This window comes from Gorilla gorilla, chromosome 10 (assembly GCF_029281585.2).
Source record: "Gorilla gorilla gorilla isolate KB3781 chromosome 10, NHGRI_mGorGor1-v2.1_pri, whole genome shotgun sequence".
NCBI classification, from domain to species: Eukaryota; Metazoa; Chordata; class Mammalia; order Primates; family Hominidae; genus Gorilla; species Gorilla gorilla.
The window spans coordinates 100,503,481-100,517,590 of NC_073234.2; the positions used below are offsets into that span (position 1 = coordinate 100,503,481).

At 32.9% G+C, this 14,110-nt stretch overlaps 1 protein-coding gene across 4 annotated transcripts in view; it reads left to right on the forward strand.

Annotated features, from left to right (window-relative positions):
* LRRIQ1 (leucine rich repeats and IQ motif containing 1) overlaps positions 1-14,110 on the forward strand; it is a 226,345-nt gene that overhangs the window by 101,963 nt on the left and 110,272 nt on the right. For 3 of the 4 annotated variants that reach the window (XM_063694186.1, XM_063694187.1, XM_063694188.1), the window contains exon 18: positions 6,852-6,971. In XM_063694186.1, coding sequence (XP_063550256.1) covers positions 6,852-6,971 — 120 coding nt within the window. Of the gene's footprint in view, positions 1-6,851; positions 6,972-13,268; positions 13,339-14,110 lie in introns of all 4 variants that reach the window. The other variant, XM_063694189.1, reaches the window with a different exon arrangement.

Below are 14,110 nucleotides of genomic sequence, written 5' to 3' on the forward strand. Positions count from 1 at the left end.
TAAAAAAAAAAAAAAAAAAAAAAAATTAGCCAGGCATGGTGGCAGGTGCCTGTAAACTACTTGGGAGGCTGAGACATGAGAATCTCTTGAACCCAGAGGGGAAGGAGGTTGCAGTGAGCCGAGATCACACCACTGCACTCCAGCCTGGGCAACAGAGTGAGATTTTGTCTCAAAAAAAAAAAAAAAAATGAATTTCAATGCTAGATTTGTGCATATCACTTTCAGATCTACCCCATAAAATCTCCCACAGACACTCCTTCATTTCATTTTCCCTTTCTGATTGGCTGAAATGGAGACAGCACCCAAGTCACCTCATGTTAAAGTGCTGTCCCACTGGCTTCTTTACTCTCAGTGTTTGTTATGTGATCAAGAGATAAACTCTTGTTTTTGGATTATTATGCATTTTTCCTCTGCTATAGCACTTACCCTGCCTCACTTAAAGGATATGAGCTACGCCTTAAGTAATAGTAGGACTCAATGTAGATAGGTAAGAGATAGGAATTCTAGGTATAAAGGACGGTGTAAGTAAAATAACATAGGATTTAATGTTACTTAACATAGGATTTCATGTCACTAGAATGGTAGTAAGCTTCAGCACAACAAGAACACCATAAGAACTAGAATCTTAAGAGAATGTAGGGGTAACATGGGGTAGAGATGTGTGCAGTTTCAACAAGGAGCAAGTATATAGTATGCTACGGGGGGTAAGAGTTGATGATAGTTGGAGAACAAAAAGATGTCAGATATGTCCAGTAGAGAATTGTCAGGCCAGAGAATTGATTTGAATATATGAGAAAGAGAGATGAGTTAATCATAGATAGATTACTAGGATAAAAATGTGACTTAGTCAGAAATAAATAAGTTAGAAGAAGAATCTGAACATTACTTACCCACATGTTTACATGACCATTATTTCTGATAAACTAAACAGAGATGGCTGGGTCTTGAATTTCTGACCCTAAGCAGATTCATGAGGGAGATATAGATATCTCTGTGTGACACACCAGAAAACACACATGCTATGTATTTTATAGTCTGGAGCTTTGCAGAAGCCCTGACCCTGATGATTTGAGCAGGATCCATTTTGAGCCACAGTGAATCAATCCTTTGGCTCATGTCACTTAGCGCTGGATTAAAGGTTGCCCTTGCCAGCTTCTTTTCACTAGGTCTGCACTCAATCTTGATATCATTATGTTGATATTTTAAAAAGGGAGGAAGGTAGGTAAAAAAAAAAAAGATAAGATGACCTCAGGAAAAAAGATAATCTAGAGAAAGAGAGCATGTTTCCCTGATTCTTGGAACCTTTCCAGGACAGGGTTGCAGAGGAAGGGATATGCAGGGTACCTCCCTAGCAGGAAGAAGCCACTTGGCCCATTTGCCATGTTAGGGAGAAGGCGTTCTGAAAGAAAGCAAGTAACCAAGAGAGCATAAATACCCAGATATGAAAATTTAAGGCTGGGCCTAGTGGAGCACACCTGTAATCTCAGCACTTCTGGAGGCCAAGTTGGACAGATTGCTTGAGCTCGGGAGTTCAATACCAGCCTGGGCAACATGGCAAAACCCTGTCTCTACAAAAAATACAAAAATTAACTGGGTGGCATGTACCTGTAGTTTCAGCTACTCAGGAGGTTGTGGTAGGGGATCTCTTGAGCCCGGATGGTCAAGGCTACAGTGAGCCAGGATTGCACCACTGCATTCCAGCCTGGGTGAAAGAGTGAGACCCTGTCTCAAAAAAATAAAAAATAAATAAATAAAATAAAATAGAAATAAAAATAATTTTTTAAAATACCAAAATGAAAGAGGTAAAAGAAAAATAGTGTTATTTATCTCTGTGGTAGCTTGCATGCACTAGTCATCCAGACCATGTGACATGCCAATCATAAAGAGGGCAAAGAGCTGATGGTATGCTCCATAATGGGTAAGTTAAAAAGAGTAAAAAAGAGGTAAATATGATTAAAATTAATCAACTATTTTTTAACATTATACAATGTTAAATATCACATGATTTTCTTATTTGTTAAACTAAGTGAATAAAGTTGTTAGAAATAAAGCATCAAGGAAATTGGGGGAAATATATTTATTGAGTGCATATTAGGTGATAATCACATGCTTATCATTGTGTTTAAATTTTCTAGTTTAATCTACATGGCAATCCTATATGATTTTTTATATTTTTCCCTTTACAAATAATTTTGACCTTTCTTGAAAATATTGATAACAATCATAATTTGAGTTAGAATTTTGTAGGTTGGGTAAAAAGAAAGTTGTATCAGTAAAAAGTAGAAAAACATAGTTTAGGCAATAAATAGACTAGATAACATAGCCCCTCCTGGAGTCTCAAACCTACCGCACACTTTCCTGGAAAAGAGATCTCAGTATGTGTAAATGGAATCTGAAACCTGACACATAAGCAATAGCAAAATAAATTGTAATTCTTCCGAGGGTGTGACAATATATTTCTTACTTCTCCTGTGGTGAGGTTGCCTTGGAGAAAGCTATAAAGGAGGCTGCTGAAATAGATGGTGAGGTTTGATTGAAACAAGTTTCTTCCAGGAAGATAAAGTGGCACTGGGGGTAGACGGAGTGGATATGTTTCAGGGTTTGAAAAGGATAATTGAATTTTCAAGCCAGACATGTTGGATGGGTAAAGGAGTAGAGTTATGAGGAACTAGCCTCTTTGACAGTGCTGTCTCTCCACTCAGAAAGTAGGGTAGGTAACTATGCCTATTCCTAGAAGCCTGAGCTTCTCACAGCTTTTTGGGAAGAAGGAAGGTTAACATTGAATGACTCGAGTATTTATCACAGTCTGGGAAAAGAAAATCTCTACTCTACTGTATCAGAGAAATCAGACTATTAATAAGCATAATTAAGGACTGGGTTCACCACTTGTGAAAAGCTTGTAAATTCCAATACAGTAGTATCACTGAGGCACAGTATGCCCATCTGTATCAGCATCTCCAACTCCTGCTCAGGACCACAGTCTCAAGACTATTGGCAGCAGTAGAAGCTATAGCACAGCTTCTGATTTGAGTAGTGCAAGACCAGTTGGCCACAGAATGAGAGTGCAAGAATGCATAGAAAACAGCAGTTGTAGGCCACTGCAGAAATCTTGCTCTACTGAGCTTAAGCCAGAACAAGGGTATAAGGAATAACATTCCGGCTATTAATTTTGCCTGCTGATGGTATATTTAGGTTGGTGGCTCATAGGCTCCATTATGCACATATATTCAAATGTTAAATACACAGTGGGAGGTCCTTAGGATACCCTATTTAAAATAGCAATACCTCCCCAATGCTCCCCATCTCTTGTGACTGTTATTTTTGTCCATAGCATTTATTTAGCATACAGTTTAGTTCCCTTGTGTATTTTATTTTCAGTCTCAGTCCCCTTTAAAATGGGAAGTCCATGATTAGAGATTTTTTTGTCTGTTTTAGTCACTGCTATGTCATGTGTGCCTTGTATATAATAGACATTCAGTAAATTTTGAAAACCATGCTACTTATTTACCCTCCTTGATTTGTATGGGGTGGGCTCCGTGGAAGAATACTGTTCCTTTGCATTTCCATCAAGAATCGTGGTTATATCCTTAATCATTGGAAATTATGAATGACAACCAGCAAAAGAAGCTTGTAAGGTCACGTGAAGCTTGATTTCTCACTTTATGTAATTTTATTGATTGTAAGAAAAAAGATAAGTGCACTATCTGTGACTTTCTAAACATTTAGTTACAAAACATTTCAAAAGTACAGAGAAGATCCAAGACCCCATATACCTACCTTCAACATGAGTTGAACTACTGGTCAATATTGACTCTTTTAAAACCAATTCACATCTCCCTCCTCATCACTAGATTATTTGAAATAAATTATTCCTTTCATAAATATTTTAGCATGAATTTCTATAATTCAAGCAATTATATTGCTTTGAATATAATTTCAGTACATTACCAACCTTAAAAATAACAATTATTTTTCACTATCACCAAATATCATATCAGTATTACAAATTCCTGTAGCATTTAATACATCTTTGCAGATTTTTCTTAATCAAAATACAAGTCATCACTCAAACTTTTATATGTTAAGTCTTTTATTATACAGCAACTCCCTTCTTTTTCTTGCAATTTATTTATTGAAGTAACCAGGTCATTTGTCCTATAGGGTTTTCCAATTTCTGAATTTTGCCAAATGCATCCTCGTGACATCATTTAACATGTTTATCATCTCCTGGTTTTCTGTAAATTGATAGTAAGATCTACTGTTTGTTCTGATTCAGGTTTTTTTTTAGCAAGAATATTTCATAGGTGGTGGTTGTATTACAAAAATGAGATACATAGTATCTGGTTGCCTCTCTTTAAGGAATATTACTGGCCATTGGTAAACATTGCCTAGATCAATTATTGTATTAATGGTTTGCACAATGGTGATACTTTCTATCTACTATTCTTTATTTATTAACTAAAGTATGTAAAAATACAAAAAAAAACTTTATTTAACTAGTTATCCTAAGGTACAGTTCAAATTAGAAAGGCAAGTTAAATGCTTGATATTAACAATTTTCCTTAATTTACCAATTTTTAGATTAATGAGGTCTCCTAGCATCCTCCAAAGGTCACCAAAATGGGTGCTATGATAATAAACACAGATTTTAAATATATGTGTTTGATTTCATTGCAGTTAGTATTATTATTGCTGCTTAAATGGTGGTCTTTTATTTGGCCAGTGGTAGTCTCATCAAGTTCAATTTTTGCCACAATTTAGTAGTCTTTAAAATTGTCCTTGCTTTCTAATGTGACACAATGTTCCAGGTTCATTTGACATACATTTTGCCCCAGGCCTAGAATCAGTCATTTGTCTAAAGATCCTTGGTTTCTTTAATGGAAATGACATATAGAGCACCCCATCTGGATTTTAGAAATACTTGTTTCTACTGGTATGGTCATTATTTATATAATGTACATTCAATGTACTTAGTTTGCAGATAGATATTTTTAGGAAAAAAATATACCATGGGTACATATTGATGTTTTGAAATTATAGTTAGGACTATAGGATTTTTACTTATTTAATTGTATATTTGCATCTCTTTTCTTCTATAGAAAATCTTGTTTTTTACTGACATTATCATAATTGCTTTCTTTACTCCTCTCTCTCACTCCTCCAACCTGCGTGTACTTGTGTATGTGTATGTGGGTGTATACACACACATACGTATACAGTGGAAATAAAGACCACACAAATGAGAAAAAAATGGGCTACTCAGAGTATATGCTAATGAGGGAGTCAGCCATCATCACTTGCCTTTGGCAGAGACCCCAAAACATGGAAGGGAGTGGGAAAGTTTTTAGTGGAAAAAGGGAACACTTCAGGTATGCTCTATTGGAGGTTGTTGGCATGGGGAAAGTGGGTAGGGAGAGACTAGAAGTAGAGCATATTATGTGATTGGTTTGGGAAGCATATTTGGCTTTCTCTGGTTGTTCCTGAGTTAGAAGCAGAGTTAAAAACAAGGAAGCTGGGTCATTGATCAAGTTTTGACCATTCTTGGCTAATTGCTGCAGAGGTTGTCACTTAGCATTCTGGGTTATTTGCTGCAGAGATTATGGTTTGGCTTCCTAGGCTGGCTGTTAACAAAGGTTGTGGGTGACTGCTATTGTCATACAGGGTTTCACCATTTTGTATATTTCACTTTGCTCTCTCTCTCTTTCTGTATATATATATTTCAGAATGAAAATACCAATCTCATTACTAACAATATGATTACTGAAAACCATTTTAAAATCTCTTTTGTGGCCAAATTTGTCTTTTGAGTATATTTCACCTGGGGGTAGCCAAATAAATCTATTTTAAGTCACTTTAAATAACTTGTATGGTTATTCCACAGCATGAAACATTTTTTATATTTTAGGTATTTCTTTCTGTTTCATATTTACTTAATTTGTTTCACAATTCTCTTAAGCATGTGCATAGTTTGAAAGTCAAATCCAAGCAAGATGTATTTAGAGAAGTCTGGCTTCTATTGCTATACATTCTACCCTGTTTTATGCCTTTATAGGTAACCATTTTTAAAATTAATTTTATAATTCGAGCTTTTTAAAATTTATATATATACATATATACTTCAAAATATGTGTAAATGTAATGTATATATTTATACACAGTTTTTCATAGCTAAACAGTAACATAAAAAACACTTATTTCTCCCTTGGTTTTTACGCAGTATATTCTGAAGCTCATTCCGCATGAGCATAAATATATTCTTTATAAATATAAAGATATTCATTTTTTACAAGCTACATTGTACTTGGAGTTATAGTTAGGAAAGCTCATCCTACTCCAGGATTATTGAGGAATCTGAATGTTTTAAATTTTGTTATTTTATGCTTAATTTATTTAAAAATGAAATTAATTCATCATTATAGGCCATAATACTCCCTGTATAATATGGCCATTTATATATGTTGATGTTTTCTTAATTGTGCTTTATTTTATACATAATCATTTGAACATTAGCAAAATGGGTTTTGCTTTGTATCTCTTTCTTCTTAGTTTAGAATGGGTCCTGGAGGAATTGTAACATAATTGATTGGTTGACCTACATGTGCAGTTGAGGGAGTTTTAAAGATTATTTTTTGCTTACTACAAGGAAAGTCTCCTGAGATTCAGAACTTTAGACACATGTCGTCATTTAATTTATCTTTCAGTTTTAAGTGTCACATAAAGTTCAGAAAACAGATTATTGTGTCATTAAACTTAGGTCTAAGATGTTTTATCTTCCTAATGGGATAACACAGATAATCTGGTTTAGGGTTTGATCTATAACTTTGTATAACATACTTTACATTTTTGTTTAGGCAGTTTGGAAGGGCTTTATTTTGCGAAAGAAACTGACAACAGCTCTAGAGGCTATTAAGAATGAAGAATCCGATGAAGAATACAGAGAAATAGATTTAGAGGATTTTATATTTGATGAAGTAAGTACGAGCTATAGTATATAAATATTGGTCTTAAAATACGTTTAGTGTACTATTTTGAAGATAAACCAGTTTCTAAGGTGTTTATCCTATTAACATTGTTACAGACTTTTTTCCTAACATTGAGAAACTTTTCCTAACATCATCTTCTTTTATCCTACAAGCTAGTATAGTGTGCAAAGGTGGCAGCAAAATACTTACAAGAGCGTCTTTGTGCCCTTCAACCATGTTCTCCAGTTATCAAAATTAGGGAATTAACATTGATGTAATACTATGATCTAATCAACCTTATCAAATTTGTGAGTAGTCTTACTAATGCCCTATATTTACTCTGAGATCTAATCCAGAATCATAAGTTGCATTTAGTTGTCATTTTTCCTTAGTCTCCTTTAAACTAGAATAGTTGCTCATCTTTTCTCTGTATTTTACAAATTTAATACTTTTAAAGACTACTGAAAAATTATTTTGTAGAATATCTCTGAATTTGTGTTTGTTATATAGTTTCTTCTCATTGTATTCAGGTTATGTATTTTTGGTGAGAATACAACAGAGGTGATATTGTGTTCTCAATGTATCACTGCAGGAAGATGATGAAGTTTCTCAGGACATAAAATTATCCTAAACTGCATTTGGCTTAGCTACACAGTTATAAATGCCCTGCCTTAAAACTTTTTTGTAAGTGGATGGGATATAAATTAATATAACTGTAAAGGTCATATGATATAAAACAGGAATTTTTAAATGCTGTAATTCCATAATTTAAAAACACTTAAAATCTTTTATGCTAGAAAAAAAGCCTATGTTAAACAAACATGAAACATACAAATTTCTGTTTATTTTCTTTCATCTACCTATATGACCATCATTTTTCCAAAGTTCTCCTTATCTTTTTAAAACCTGACCATGAAGTTTATACTCTGATCATTGTAATCATGGTAATCTTACGTAGCAGATGTGTGAACGGAGTTCTAGTTAATTTTTTGCAGCATTTAGCCAAGGCTCATGAGAAGTGAACAAGGATATGATGGTGAGAGAGAAACCTATGAAGATTCAGTGGCTCATCACAGCAGTGGAATTTCTAGGACTGTAATAAACTGGGACATGTTGGCATTACTTCCAAAGTAAGGGGTGGATTGTTGCTTCATGTAGTTTCCACCACTAAGAAGAATGAGTTGGTAAACCTCTTTAGGTTCTAGAGGCTGCATAGATCATTCTTGGGAATACTGCTTCAGGTTTAAAAAGGGCCCAGAATAGGAAAGATCTTTTCAGCACACCCATGCTATGTAACAAAAAGGGCATCAACTGTAGACATTCTGTTACTAAATCATTCAAAGATATGTGTAAGAATACATTTATTGTATCTTAATAAGCTTCAAGGTTCTCTTACCAGATGTCATCTCACAATAACTGGTCTAATTTATTTCTGGTAACTTTAATGTGTTGATAGGAAAATGAAATGGAAGTAATATCACCACGTGCCCTAACTGCAAGAGGTAAATATAGTCTTATGGTTTCATGTGTACATATGTGACACATCAGTGAGAATTTTGATATTCAATTGTATGGTATTTTTCAGAATTCAGCTAGGAGACTTGAACTCTATTTTATAAATTTTTCAATTTTTTCTATCAAACATAATTTACTGAAAGTCTCCAAATTTCACTGCAATACTGAATTATGAATTTGTGAAAATATTATCAATAAGACTATGAAGATGAAGCTGTCGTAGAGACAGAACACTATTGCTCACGTCTGAATTATTTTCATAGGCACAATCATACCTTAATCAAAAGGGAGCCCTTAAAAATTCAACATTAATCTATTAGGTTAGGAAACTGCTTTTTTGGAACATGCTGCTGATTAGCACGTTTCTAGAAATGTCAGCATTAATATTTTTAGTTCATATTTGGGTAGTATAATTGTAAAATCTACCATTATTTTGCACTCTCTCAAATCTTAAATGCTCAAATAAATTGAACTGTTTCCTTCTTCACATTCTTGATAAGGTCAGCTATTTATTCTCAGGAAAAAAAACTGTTTCTACTTCTATGTAATGAAAAAAACTAGGTATCATGAAAACAATGTAAATGCTTTTAAAATACACTTATATGCAAAATCTTTCTGGCTACTTTCTATTCTAAATTTATCTCCAATGTTTTTCAAAACTGAATTTAATTTACCTTGCTTTTGAAAATATTGAGTAAATCGAGGCCTGCTTTCCTCACTTCAGTTTTCCACAACAAACCTCAATATGGAAAATACTATTTCATAATGACTTGTATTAATGAGAAGTCAGTTTCTCTTCTTTCTGATGTGTTAATACTGACTATAATAAAATATTCAAAGCGTTTTGGAATATCTGAAATAGCAAGAAACCATGGAGATTTTGTTCGTAGTGGTCTTGTACATTTTTAGTTGGATTTGTTCCTAAGTATATATAGAAATACAATTTATTTTTGTATATTGACCTCATCTTCAACCACTTTGCTGAAATCACCCATTAATTTTAATAGATTATCTGTCAAATATTTTGAATATACTATATACACAATCATATCACCTGAGAATGACAGTTTTCTCTTTTTTTCCAATTCTTATACCTGTTATTTATTTTTCTTGCCTTATTATCCTGATTACTGCTTCCATTATAATGTTAAATAGTGATGATATTAGCAAGCGTCTTTTTCTAGTTCTTTGTCTCAGGGTGAAAGCTTTTAATATTTCACCACTAAGTAAGATGTTTCCTATAGGTTTCTTAGAGAAACTCTGTATGGTTTAAGGAAGTTAACTTCCTTAGAATCTTAGAGATTAAGATGCTGCTGCTGCTGCTACTGATAATGATGATGATGGTGACTTTATATGCAATTTGGATTTTATCAAATACTTCTTAATACATCTAACATTGACTTTCAAACATTAAACCTTGTATTCTTAGAATAAACTAACTTAGCTGTAATGCATTATCTTTTTCTACCTATTACTAGCTTATATTTGCTATTATTTTATTTAGCATTTTCTCATTTTATTCAAAAAGAAATTCACTATGTAAATTCTATTTCTTATACAGCTCCCTCTTCGGGTTTTAGTATCATATTATGTTGGCCTTATACATTTTGTTGGGAAGTGTTTCCTCTGCTTCTGTTTTCAAGGGGAGTTTGATATAAGATTGATGTTCTTTGTTGTTCAAAATTTTGTCTCAGCATATACTATATTTTTTGAAATGTTTCATGTGAACATAAAAGGAGTATGTATTCTGTAGGTAAGTATATTGTTATTAAAAATCTCATTTACTTTAAGTTTGTGTTTTTTTCTTTAATCTTCTGTATCCTAAGTGATTTGCAGGAGGGGCATTCTATGAGGTATTGAGAGAGGAGTGCTAAAATCTCTTACTGTGCTGGTGGATTTCTCTAAATTGGCTTTTATTTCTGTCAAATTTGGCCTCATACTTCGGGGCTGTGTTTTTGGGGCATACACATTTTAAGGCTAGTTGAATTATTGTATCGCTGAACCTCTTATAATAATATTTTCCTCTTGAACAATAGTTTCTCTCTTTAACTAATTGCTTAAGGGCCATTTCCTTTGATATTTTTATACCTACAGCAGCTTTTTTTTTTTTGGCTACTGTTTTCATAACGTATATCTTTCTAAACATTCTCATTCAACTTTACTGTGATTTTTTATTTAAAATGTATCTTATAACTGCATATAGTTGGGTTCTGCTTATTTTTATATTTTATTCTGGCATTTTTATTAGAGTATTTAGACTGTTTTAATTGATTTTAATTTAGAATATAATTTGGTTTATACAATTTTCATTTGTTTTCTATTTGTTCTATGTTGATTTTTTCCTTTTTATTACCCTCTTTTGCATTTATCAAGTATTTTTGTTTTTCTATTTTTCCCTTTATTCACTAGTTAATTGAGTTTTATTTTTTCGTGCGCTTCATTCTTTCCTGCACTAACATGCTTCCATCTAGGATCATTTTCTTTTGCCTGAAAGACACTCTCTAGTAGGAGTCAGTTTTTGATTGCTTGAAAATTTATTTCTTTTTTAAATATTTTGGAATATTTATCTAAATATTTATCTTCTCTAAGAATAGAATTCTAGTTAGGCTTTCAATTTTTAAATATGCCATTTTGTTAGCATTTCTGGCTTCCATAGTTCCTGTTGAAAAGTCAGTATTAAGTCTTAACTTTTCTTCTCTGAAGATATTGGCTTCCTATCCCATCCCCCAGGTAACTTTTAAGGTTGATTTTCTATTTTTGTTTTTCAAACTGGGTATGATTTTCTTTATTTGCCCTGCTTGGAGTTGGTGAGATCATACAGCTTCTTGAATCTGTGGTAAATATCTTTCATTAGTTTTGGAAATCTCTTGTCCAAATTTATTTCAAATATTTGTTCTTTGATGTTTTGAAGTATATATACATTGTGAAATATGTAAACCTAGCTAATTAGCATATGCATTAGTTAACACATTTTTATAGTGAGAATACTTTCATTCGCTCTCAACATTTTTCAAGAGCACAATCTGTTGTTAGCTATAGCCATCATGTTGCATAACAGATCTTTTGAACTTATTCCTCCTCTCTAAGTGAAATTTTGTATGCTGTGACCAAGATCTCCTGCAACTGCCACCACCACCCCCACTGACCACCTTAAACCCTAGTAATCACCATTATACTCTCTACTTCTATGATATTAAGTTTTTTGGATTCCCCGTCTGAGTGAAACCGTGAGGTATTCTCTTTCTGTGCCTGGCTTATCTCACTTAACATAATGTCGTCTTCGTTCATTCATGTTGTTGCAAATGACCAAGTTCCCATCTTTTTTATGGATGGATAATTTTCCATTGTGTATTTTCTTTGTTCATGTATCCATTGATGGACACAGGTTCATTCCATATTTTGGTTATTGTGAATAATGCTAGAGTGAAGACAACGATACAGATATCTCTTCAACATACTGATTTTATTGCCTTTTGGTATACCTAGTAGTGGAATTGCTGGGTCATATGACAGTTCTATTTTTAATTTTTTTGAAGAGCCTTCATAGTGCTTTTCATAATGGCTTATACTAATTTACTTTTCCACTAACAGTGTGTGAGGGATCCCTTTTGTCCACATCCTTACCAACACTTGTTATCTTTTATCGTTTTGATATAGCTATTTTAACATGTGTGAGGTGATATCTCATTGTGGTTTTAATCTGCATTTCCCTGATGGCTAAAGCTGTTAAGCATTTTTTCATATACCTATTAGCCACTTGTATGTCTTCTTTTAAGAAATGTCTGTTCAGGTCCTTTGCTCATTTCCAGTTGATTGATTTGTTATTTGTTATTGAGTTGTTTGAGTTCCTTATATATTTTGGATATTAACCTCTTATCAGATATATGATTTGTAAATATGTTCTCCCATTATGTAGGTTGTCTCTTCATTTTCTTCATTGTTTACTTTGCTACACTGGAGCTTTTTAATTTGATGTAACTCCATTTGTCTATTTTTTGCTTTTGTTGTCTATCTTTGCTTTTAGGTTCATATTTTTAAAATCATTGCTCAGACAAATGTCATGGAGTGTTCGTGGTTTAATTTGGATGTTTCCTACTGACCTACTTTGTGTTCATTAATCATGCTCCCTACTTTAACTCATGATGTTTTTAGCCTATCTATTAAATTCTTATTTTGTTATTCTATTTTTTTAGTTATAAAATTCCTAATTGATTCTTTTTTATAAATTCCATTTATATGTTGAAATTTTCTATCATGTCCACTATTTTCTTGAACATAATAAGTATGGTATTTTCAAACCTTTGTAATTTAATGCAATACCTGGATCACTTGCAGATATCTTTCTATCAGGTGTTTATGTTTTGTTTTTTAGTCAGCTTAAAGAAGCAAGAGGTGTGTCCCTGTATTGAGCCAGAACTGAAATCTTATTAAAATTTTTAAATTTTAGTTTCAGGGGTACATGTGCAGCTTTGCTATATAGGTAAATTACGTGTCATGGGGTTTGAAGTACAGATTATCACATCATCCAGGTAGTAAGCATGGTACCTGACAACTAGTTTATTGATCCTCACCTCCTCCTGTCCTCCGCCCTCAAGTAGGCCCCAGTGTCTGTTGTTCCCTTCTTCATGTCCATGTGTACTCATTGTTTAGCTCCAACTTATAAGTGAGAACATGCAGTTTTTGGTTTTCTGAACCTGCATTAGTTCACTTAGGATAATGGTCTCCAAATCCAGAATTGAAATATTTATAAATGAGTATTTCAGTACTAAACAATCATTTTAAATCTTCTAGGCATTGTTCTTACCACAGTGAAGAAAAGAGATAAGATCCCTGACTTCATAGTATTTACATTTTATTTGAGGTAACAGACAATAAATACATATATAAATATATAGTAGAAAATAAGATATTGAAAATTACTGTAAAAATTAAGAAAGTTTAAGATATAGAGCATAGTGTTTAATTGGTTGATCAAGAAAGGCCTGTGTAAGGTATAACACTTTACTAGAGATGTGAAAATAAAGTGAGGGAATAAGTTTCATATAAACAAAATAGTATACTGTTTTGGGCTAAGTGTCAGGCAAGTATGTAAGGCTTGAAATAGGAAATCAGCGTAATAAAGGAACAGAAAGTTTACAATAGGTAGACTGATTAGTAAAGGAGAAAAAATAGAGAAGAGAAGAAATACAAAAGTAGCCAGGGATCAGTCCACATTAGGCCTAGGATATGATGTCAAGCACCTTGGATTTTATTTCGAGTGTGATAGAATATTACTATTGGGTTTCAAGTAAGGGGGTTAAATATTGTTCATATTTTAAGTGGATAATTTTGTTTGCAATGCGGAGATTACTTCCTGTGACCTATCTTTACCCCTTTTCCATTGCCATCACTTTATTTTAAAATCATCTTAAAACTTCAGATGATGTAATTGAATTTTGTTTGTTTTTGTTTTTTGTTTTTTTGTTTTCTTTTTTCTTGCTTAAATTTTTCTGTATACAAAACTTATCTGACGAGGATTTCCCTTTTTTCACTGATTTAGTTGAAAAAAATAGTTGCCTTTAGGATTAAAACTTCTGGATTTTTAAGACATATCCTTATGTAATTATATAAAATCTTTTCAAACTTATTTTTTC